We start from the raw sequence: 10,520 nt of genomic DNA, 5'->3' as shown, positions 1-10,520 counted from the left end.
GGCTTTGAGCTTGACTGGAGAATCTGAAGTGCCAGGACTGAACAGCCTTCCATTGAAATCAGTGTGACCCTGCAAAGCTCCACCTACTCTTGGTCTACAGAAATCTAAAATTATACTAACTCGGTATTGAAGGAACAGAACCAAGACCCACTCAGAATGATTGCTAATATTACAGAACAATATGGGAAGTCTAACTAATTGCTCTATAATGATCATTTCATTATTCTGTGACCCAGCTGTACTGTGACCCACGGATTGTGTATTTAGTTTGAAAGGAGCTGACTTGTACCTTTTTTTAATAAGTTAACAAATGACATTACAAACTGGGATATTAGTTTCATTGTTTTATTTGAAATTCCTCAAGAAACATGCCTGAAAGCCATGAAATACATATCTTTTTTTTTTTTTTTAATATAAAAATAAGCACATAGCATGACCCATTTCTTTTTTGCGTTGCTATGCATCTTTTGATTTGTTTGTCATACCCTTAAACAACCAGACAACAACAACAAAAATAAATATAATGACATATGCCAGATATGCTCATTTGTTTAATCTGTAAGTCGGCCAAACATCATCCTACAATGAATGTCTTTCTTTAAAGGATTTTAAATACACAGCTGCAAACCAACGGCATGAGGAAAAAACAGAAAATACTAAAGTGCAAATAAATCACAAAATTCAATCATGCTTGTTTACATCAACAAATCTCCAAAAATGTCATTGTCGTTTGATCAATTTGATTGATTAATTATTCATTTGTTTGATTTTAAATAATTGATTCGTATAAATACAAATATTTGGTCTACAAAGATATGGAAATATTCAAATGATCCCCTACTTGGGATAAGTGTTGAATTTCAAGTCTTGATAGGAAAGTGTAAATGCCCTATTGTTTTTTAAATCTGCATGGAACTTCATGCATTCTCAATTATACTTAAACCCTTTCAAACAACAAAGAGATAGAGGTGTGCAGAAAATTAGGTTTGCTGCAATTGCAATATGTATCCACTGTGTGTGTCATTTTCAATAAACGACAATTACAGCTTTTCACCACAGTGTGTCAGTCTATGCTATGCAAGAAGACACATTAAAGGGTAAAGCATTCCAATCTTATTAGCCTGAAAATAATTATCTGGGGGTGATTGTCCAATTGTCAAAGTCTTTTGAAAGGGTTTAAGCTTTTAAGTTGCAATATCTGCATAAAATAAGACTATAATAACTGTGCTGAGAAAAAATAATCTTAGACCACCTTGCAAAGGGGTGTACAGTGGGACCTACTAAATTTCAGACAGCAGTTTTAGCAGCATCTATACATTTTGTATGATTTTACTCATTTCATAAATGCATAAAACCTTATATATATTTTCAATCAGTTTCTGCATATCCAGTTTTATTACAGCAAAAATAACTTGTATGTTGGCATATATCAATTCAAGCAGTCTTGAGAATTTAGAATTAATTTTATGGTGGTCATTTTAGTATGATGTAGTAGTACTTGTAAAGTTTAGATGTGATGCGGACTGTATGTATAATATGCACAGTTTTATTAGAAAATATGGTGTATTACTATATTCTGAATTCTCTTTTTTAATCAATTTTATAGCCTTACTGTGCACAAAGCAAGTTGAACTTTTGTTTGCCCGTGGAAACAGGCAAATCTCAAACTTTTTCTCAATCTCCATGTACCAACACCCATACAGCTGCATGGAGATCAGGCATTGGGTAGATTCATAAAACAGTAGCAGCCTGGTGAAGATGCAGCACGGCAGTGCACTTACTGGTACAGCCCTAGATACCTGTCTTTACAGTGTATCATTTCAATACTGTACATAGTGTTGCAGTTAGTGTTAAGATACACTGCAATGTACCTGAATCTCGTGCATGAAAAGTAACCTGTTTTGGGACTCATTTTCCTTCCTTCTATGATCATGATCGGACCGCTGTCTGCCAGTTCCAAACCAGCCCATTGTATCGGTAACTCCTGCAATCAAAAACAGCTGGGACTTCTGCCCAACCCGTATTTAACAGTGTTAAATTGTCTTGTTTTTGCCTTTGCTGCGATGAGTTCTTTATTCATCTGTTGTTGTAACTGGCAACCTTTTTTTTTAATTCTTATATACGTTTTGGATCACCCACAAGTGTAGAATAATGATTAATCATTTTAAGTTATTTTCACAACTTTTAATCTATCATACTGGTCGTTTTTGGAGTAGGGGGTCTCGGAATGAGAAACTGTTTTTTTGTGATGTTCACTTGCTCCCAATAAAATGCACCCACGCCATGAATTTCAGGACTCGTCTCATTTCCGTAATACAATCATGATCCTCCTCCACCTACTTTTTAAGTCTGTTTAAATATGGTCCCTCCTATCGCTAACTGAGCGTAGCCAAGGTTCACTAGCATGGTATGCATGTTCTTCTACGGCCAGCATAGAGCCTAGAACATGAGTTCCGTCAGTCGATGACGCTGGGAATATCTACATATCCCATTGGAAACCACAGCTAACCCATCCATTTCCAAACTAGACAACTAAACCTATGTGTCTAGCTCTAGCATACACAAGTTATAACCACTGCATCTTCATAAAATAACAGAATATATTAAATAAAATAGAATTAGTAAGTAGGAAAATAAATTATCACAAATAATGGTTTTAAATAGTTATATGTTTCAAGAAATAAGTGTTGAGTAACTTTTTTTCCAACTTTTGCTGCATAGGGAAATGTCTACATTTTGAATAGTGTTAAATATTCTGATAATGATGATTCTGTACATTAATTACACTGTAATTGAACATGCGTTATCCAAATGTGTAATTCCAAGATGAGAGGTTTTACAAGTGGCTAACATCTTTTGAAATATGACGTGGTTACTGCATAAATAGTTTCATGTAATTACAGTGTAATTAAAGCTGCTTAGTTGTTGCCAAATTAATTTATTAATGGAAATGTTTAAATAGTGTAGTCAAGGGCCTATTGTCCTTGTTATACAGCTAGTCAAAAAAAATATTGTCAGTTTCTGTAGAGGCTGCGTAAGAACTTAGATTTAAAATCTCAGACATGCAATTAAGAGTAAAGACCTCGATCTAGACTTTTCAAAATGTTAGTCTGAGATTGGTGCCGGTATTTCTGAATTGGTCAAGTGCAAGCAAGAAAAAAAATCTATTTGATAAACAGAATGAATACCAACATAATAAAATGGCATCTTCAGCTAATATATATATAAATTGACAGCAAAGTGATCTGAACAATGAGTAAGTATATAAGCTGATGGGTTGTTTTTTTTTTAATGAAAAAAATTGTATTTTAATTAGCTATCATAATTGAGGGAATATGCAGTCTTATTAAGTTGACTATAAACTATATATAACTTTTTTTTTTTTTTTTTGACTAGCTGTATTTGGTCACGGATCTGCTTTGGTAAAAGGTTTAAGGTCTTAAGCGCTTTCTCCAGAGGTGCGTCTCATGACTGCGGAGGGCCGCTCATCACGCAGGTTCTTGAAGTAGATTTTGAGTCTCTGGGACTCGGAGGGACGTCTCCTGTTGAACTCCGCCCTCGTCTGGGGGGTGGAGCAGCGGTCACTCTGCAGCAGCTGGAAGAGGCTGGCCATGTCCGGCCCCATCTTGGACATCAGAGCGTTCCTGATGATGCTCACAGTGTCGTCATCACACTCCATGAGGCTGCGAAGCAGCTTGCTGTAGTATCTGTCAACAAAAAGACACCCGAGCGCTTAGCAGGCAAGTCCCAATGCATGTCTACAGACCACTCCTATTACAGTGTCGCTGCATTCCATGCTGGGTTTTTACATAATTAATAACACATCCAGAGGGCGGATACTCTTAAAAGAAATTGATAAAGCATTTCAATATCATTCAACTGTGAGTCTAAGAAATGACCGATCGCTGCTGGACTAAATTATACCATATGATGTGTGCCAAACGTTGTATGGGATTTATACCAGGCTCTATTTCTTTTTACTAACACTGTAGCAAATGACAGAGCAAAAGCAGAGTTGGTAGATTGAAAGCAGAGTGTGGATTTTAAATTATAATACAGAATTTGTAGTCTAGCCCGTAGCGCCACCTGGTGGACAAAAGTTTTTTTTGAAAATCACCGTTTCCCCAGCAACAACAGTAAGCTCTCATATCTGCATGCAAAGTACAGTGCAGTGCGCCATTGTGGAAACAAACGATACGGAAGACACAGTCGGGAATACTGAAGAGGGGACAGGAGGGACTTTTGATCAACCAATGCAGTGCAGAACTGTAATGAGGCGGAGGCCAGCTCACCTGTTGGTGAAGTGGTTGGGCAGCTGAATGACCTCAGTGATGGCCTCGGTGTTGAGCTTGGCGACGCTGCAGATGTCCAGTTTGCTGTAGCACTCCTCCTGCACCTCTGAGATCATCCTCTGGAAGGTGGAGCACCTCCGGATAGTAAGGAACACCTTGGACGTGATGCCGTGAGCAATGCACTTTAAGCTCTCCTTCACAAAGACCTTGCCCTGTCGAGCGCAACACAGCCACACTTAAAATAACACAGCAACAACAAAACACTCGCTGGGTCTGGACACCTTGGATAAAGGCATCTGTTAAATAAACAAATAATAAATGAAACTTCCAAATCAACCCTGTGATGCCATTTCTTTCATACTGCAATATTCAAGTCATGCAAACCGGTTACAGTGTGTTCAAGTTTAAAGATGGTTCATCGTAATAGTTTAGGAAATGGAACTGAAGCAAATGGCCCGGGTTACCTGAGTGTTGAATTTAGCAGCGTTGTAGAGGAAGGACTTGCAGATGTCATGCATGCCGTCTGTGTCGCAGGTAGAGTTCTCCAGGCAGGCGAAAGCACCACAGCCCACTTGGAGGGCACTGTTCAAGCATCGGACCACTTCAGCTACAAAGAAAGATTACATTTAGAATATCGTATAAGGCTCTGTGCAATACAAGCGTATATCCACCCTGCAAAAGGTAAAAGAGGCTGGGGTAAATATCAGCTTGCTGCTTATGGCATCCTGTGCTGTGTGAAGAAGAATAATAAAACAGCAGTGCTAATCTTGAAGTGATTTCCAGTTAATGCAAACTATCCTTTGCAAGCCACATGATGAGATGTTTTTTCGATGGCTGTATCACATCAATATCAGGGTCTGCTATATATTATAAACTAAAAGCAATCGAATTGTGGATTAAGAGGGTCTAGGTTACACTGGATAGCTAAAATGGTGTTCTAAGTGCCCTTAAGGCATCGTACAACGCCCTTCAATTTTGAAACGAGTCGGGTTTGAAACTCAGTGGCTCTGATTGTTCGCCGACATAGTTAACAAAGAAACAGGAGCTTTGTGGTTAAGCAAAAAAAAAATGGCGAGTGATGTGTAATTAAGAGTTCAGACTTCTGCATTAAGTTTGTTTGGAAAGCAGGAAAGAAGGCGTGGTATCAGTGTCTGATCCAAGTTTAACTACTAATTTAGGGCCGTTCCTGTTGTTCCAAGGCATAGTTCCATCATGACATCACCTGAGATGACTTTTAGGTTGGGTTTCCACTAACTGCACTGAATTATCATACTGGCTTAAAATGGCATAAAGATAAAGGCTTGTTTAACAATAACACAAGTATTTCTTGGATTACAGAACAAAACGATTGGAACGCTCTTGAAAGAAGGGCTTGTTCAAGGTATAGACCTCTATTGTGTGGTGCTGGAGAGAACCCCCCCTCAAAATAAAGAGATGTGATCCTTAATGAATCATAAATAAGATCTGGATGATTACCCAGAATAATGGGTGTCAATGTCTCCGATGTGCGTTGACTAGCCCGGCAGGTTGGGGGCTCAGGAGAAATGTAAGCGAAAAGCAAAATCAATAGACAATGAAGAATATTGTTGCGTCATTCATTTTAGCAGAGGTTTGAAAAAAAAATAAAAAATCAACCCACGGAATTAACAACTCTTATTTTAAGGCTACTGCTTGACCCACATTGAGTGTAAACAGAAAAGCTTGGGTATACATTTTAAAGATTTGCAATCAGTTTTGAGATCACTAAATCAATAGAAAGCAAATAAAATATCTATTAATGGTGCTTTTGTGTGTGTTTTAGGCTTTCATGGTATTCATACTGAGGGCTTTAAAGATCTCTCTTTGATGGTGTAGCAGGATGACTGGCGTGTGCCCAGTGTAAAGAGTCTGGCTGCAAACCAGTCACCAGATCTCAACCACTGTACCAGAGCCAGACTCTCTACCTTGAATAAAGGAGTCTGCTTAATAAACAAACAATTACCTCATTCACCCTGGAGTCAGTCTGGCACCGACTCTTCTTACTAACCCTGTGCCACAGCAAGAATGTGTACGAAAGCACATTAAAAGGAATGGCCTCTATCAGCACAGCTGGGATGTGGACACATTTGTAAATCACATCATTTTTTTTTTTTTTTTTTTTTTTTTACTGTTAACTCATAGCATATACTGTATTACTTTTGTACAAATTTAATATTTTGCAGTAAAAGGTAGGCAGGTATATATTGAAAGAACATAAACGGACGTCATTAAACAATGCGGAAGCAAACGTGCTGTAAAGCGTGTCAGAGAAAGGGCTCTATGGGTGGCTCTGGAGAACAAGAGTATGACTGTGTGTGGCTGATCGTTTCTTTGTTGAAGTTGGCTCCAGTACTAGGTGTAATGTCTTGGTGAAACATAATAATAATACCAGTAACGTTTTTGCCCTTGTTGGCAAGTCACTAATCTAACTAACAGAGAACCGAAATACCCAACACTGTTAATCAGTGAGATTAAATGTGCACGACTGTATTTTTACAGGGGTTTTGGATATACAGTGCTCCCTCTTTATAAGGTGGTCCTTTATACTGTGGAACAGGCTATAAGTCGGTACGGTTAAGGCTCCCATTTGCCCCATAATGCCATTACACTAACACTAGTATGCTTGTTATAAGAGGGCCACAAACGGCAAGGTCTCTCAAATGGTTCTTGAATGCAGCGTTCTAAAAGGCAGCACTGTATCTAGAGAACTACTTGTCCTATTGTGATGAAACTTGCTTAGCAACTTTATAATGTGTCGGACCTTATTTGCAAAGCCTTTTTTTTTTTTAAAAGGGAATCGAATCGTTTAACTAGTGTAAAAACCAGCAAAAAAAAAAAAAAAAAAAACTCTGAACTGATCTGTTTGTGACTAAATTATAAGTTGCCAGACAATTTGCCTTTTGGAAATGAACTTGCGTAAAACAGTGACGCAGCATTGCCGACAAGAAAATGAGTTTTTAGCTAACGTGACGTAACAGTTCGGTTTTCCTCTATTGTTATAAAAGCATGCTGAAACATTGTTTCCATAGCAACTAAGTACAAGAGGCAGTTCTGCAAATACCGGGCACAGTCTGACAAAGCAGCAGTTTCAAAAGACACAGGATTTCACTTCAATAGACTGGCGTTTTAATTTGAACCCTCGTAAATAAATAAATAATAATAATAATAAAAAAATACCGTCTGTTAATAAATACAATTAAAAATGATAATGCTAATTTTCAAGTTCAATAAGCTGCTGAAACTCATTGCCAAAGGGAATGACTGTTTAAATCAGTTTAAATGTGCACATTATTGCAAAAATGGGGTAGCATTATTATTATTATTATTATTAATAATAATAATATTAATAATAATAATAATAATATTATTTTTTATTATTTTATTTTATATTTTTTTTTTAAGTTCAGAGCCATGGGTACTGGATTGTAATGTTCAAGTCTTTTTTTTATGTGCATCATTCAGTTGCATTAAGCTATAGCTCTAAAAATATTCAATTCCAACACAATCCAACACAGATCAGTAGTTCCCACAGCTCCTAAAGCTGAGACTAGATAAGTACCCCCCACAGTGAAACATACTCCTTTTTCAATCTGCAAATACAGTGCTGTACAGATTAGGTAGAATGGGTTAATAATGTATCAGTGTACCACAGGCTACACTATCATTATATGCTTTTATACTCCCTCCTGGTTAGAGCAGGGCTTGTGTTTTCTCCCTGCTTTGGCACTGGGCTGTGGGTACCGACTGGTGCTGACCTCCCAGACTGCTCTCAGGCTGGCAGTGATGACCCTGACAGCTAGTCAAGCTGTGCTCTGCTAGCAAGAGTTTCTGAAAGTGATCAACTGCAGACCAGTCCTGCATGAGTGCTGTGCCTGTGAAGGCAGATCATTTAGAACACACTGCAGCACGTCTATATTGGGAGGAGAACAAAGGCTATTGCTGTATACAAAACTGCTCCCAAGCTCTGCTTTTGCACCGTTTGTTAAATCTCTCTGAGATATATATTGTAAAATATTGATTTTATAATTCAATACTAACTGATAACATTTCTTAATTCACAATAATCACCACGCTTCAATCCCCCATATGCATTTCATTATACAAATATACCTATTAACGTATTGTACAGCAATGCATTTCATTCCGTCCATCTGTTTGCTACACGCGTATTGTGCAAATACTCACTCATCAATTAAGCCACGGTTTTGACCAAGCTCATCAATACTGTCAAAGTGTACGCCTAACTGCACGTAGGTATCTACAGCTGTCCCTATGCTCTGAATTGTAATCTTCTCCCTGACTCTAGGGAATACCGGTACGTATGAAATTACCATTACAAAGTATTAGTCAAAGCAATTCCAATACAATAATATTTAAACAGTGTACTGCGTTAATATAAAGTAAACAACTCCACCGATTCTTTATTCTGTGTAGTTTAACAAACACTGATTTTACCGTTTTTAAATCGCAAACGCGTTTTAAAGAAAAAGGCAGCCGCTTACTTGAGCTGTGAATAGAGTCCCGTGTCCTCCGTGGCATTAAAGACTCGTTCTGGTCTATTTCATATGCAGAGGTAAAAAATACCAGGAGGAGGAGGATGCCCGTCTTGTGCAGCATTGTTTGTGAAGCACGTTCAAGATTTTTCCCTTTTTTCTGACAAAGGTTGATGTAATTTTCTTTTGCTTTTATTGATTTATTTTTCTTTGATAGACTTCAACGCTTTTATTCGTCCCAATTGCAGCCTTTTTGCTCTTGCATACTGCAGCCACCGCACGTACAGTTTATATAGGGATTCCTTATCTCGGTGGTAATCTGGAGCAAATCAGGAGCCAGCCGCTCCGTCCAATCAAATCTTTGTGTCTCACAAACGTCCATTCACAAACTCAAGAGCAGTGTTTCATTGAATGAATATTTTCCACTAAATTAAACTGCCCTTCCAACATTTTTTTTTTTTTTTTTGAAGTTAAGCTTTTGTAAAGAAAATTAACCCTTTTGTCTGCAATAGAAACCAAAAATATAATCGGTGATCAGATTACTTTATAAAAAGGTCACAGTTTTAGATAGTATTTGAATATTTAGTTAAGGGGACTTTGTACTTGCATAAAACAGTTCTGTGTTCTTTTTGTTTCTTTTATATATATATATATATATATATATATATATATATATATATATATATATATATATATATATATATATATATATATATATATATATATATACTATATATATGCTATGCAAATACGACCAGTGATGCTATTCAAGAGACCAACAATGAAAAACTGAAAGCATTTATACAAGTACTACAAGCAATGTCATTTAAAATATGATTCATCTTTTGGGGGGGAATAATGAAATAACATGACTTGCAAATGGCACAATACTACACTACAAATATGTACTCTTTTTTAAATAATTGTACATTGTTATGAATTGCCCGAGGCGTTAAACGTGAGTGGATCATGGGTTTTGTTTGTTTGTTTGTTTGTTTTTTAACCAGAAATTGTGCCAAAAAACAGGATTCCAGGCGTTCAAATACAAAACGGAACCTTTGCTGTTCCGCTGATCCTAGGTATGAACGGCATGTTGTATGCATAATTGACTCGAGTGCAAAGTTCCTTAACTATTTTTCCTTTCACAAAACAGTGTTGGAATTGGGATTATTATTTTAACTACTTGTTTTACTGTAATTAATGACCAAATAATAATATAGGAGCAGCCCACACAATATAATCTGCATTATGTCTGTCTATAATTTGGCACGCATGTGGTTAAAAACAAAGGATGCCCAAGTGCTCGTTCCTAACGTTAAAGATTGTCTTCACATTCAACTCACGTCCCCTGTTGATGGAAGAAGGGAGAAAGGGGGAACCACTGAAAGGAACCGTCTGACACAGAATACAGTATAAGCCTAGTGAATTTGAAAGTCTGTTCCTATAACTATGAAGAGCGCTTGTCTCTGCAGAGTTACACGCAGGGCATGCGGTAATGAAACGGGCAGGCTCAATGAAAATGACGAAGGCCTGGCCGGCAGAGTTTCACGCTGTGCAGATCATGGCTGCGATCGTGTGCAATGCTGCAGGTGTCTTCTCTCGCTGCTGCCCCAAGAAAGATCCGTGCAGGACTCTAGGCTGCTCGGTAAAAGAGGAGGGTGCTTCTGGTTTCATTCTTTTCTTACGCGTGAAACCTGTGAATGTATAAACACATTTA

At 37.6% G+C, this 10,520-nt stretch overlaps 1 protein-coding gene across 1 annotated transcript; it reads right to left on the bottom strand.

The window, feature by feature from the left end:
- Window positions 1–1,113: 1,113 nt before the first annotated feature.
- LOC121302201 (stanniocalcin-1-like) lies at window positions 1,114–9,050 on the bottom strand. Its single transcript, XM_041232022.1, has 4 exons — window positions 8,813–9,050; window positions 4,757–4,899; window positions 4,293–4,504; window positions 1,114–3,707 (listed from the first exon to the last, which is right to left on the bottom strand). The coding sequence occupies exons 1-4, from the start codon at window positions 8,925–8,927 to the stop codon at window positions 3,440–3,442; spliced, it is 738 nt and encodes a 245-aa protein (XP_041087956.1). The 5' UTR covers window positions 8,928–9,050; the 3' UTR covers window positions 1,114–3,439.
- Between the last annotated feature and the right edge of the window lie 1,470 nt (window positions 9,051–10,520).

This window comes from Polyodon spathula, chromosome 29 (genome assembly GCF_017654505.1).
Source record: "Polyodon spathula isolate WHYD16114869_AA chromosome 29, ASM1765450v1, whole genome shotgun sequence".
In the NCBI taxonomy this organism is placed as follows: Eukaryota; Metazoa; Chordata; class Actinopteri; order Acipenseriformes; family Polyodontidae; genus Polyodon; species Polyodon spathula.
This window is presented reverse-complemented; position numbering and strand designations above follow the sequence as displayed.

What these genes read in the sequence shown, in the direction of transcription:
- LOC121302201 (XM_041232022.1), bottom strand. Translation starts at nt 8,927, where the DNA reads ATGCTGCACAAGACGGGCATCCTCCTCCTCCTGGTATTTTTTACCTCT. An exon ending in CTGCTAAATTCAACACTCAG is followed by an intron (nt 4,505 to 4,756) that starts GTAACCCGGGCC and finishes TGCGCTCGACAG; the next exon opens with GGCAAGGTCTTTGTGAAGGA. An exon ending in CCCAACCACTTCACCAACAG is followed by an intron (nt 3,708 to 4,292) that starts GTGAGCTGGCCT and finishes TTTTGTTGACAG; the next exon opens with ATACTACAGCAAGCTGCTTC.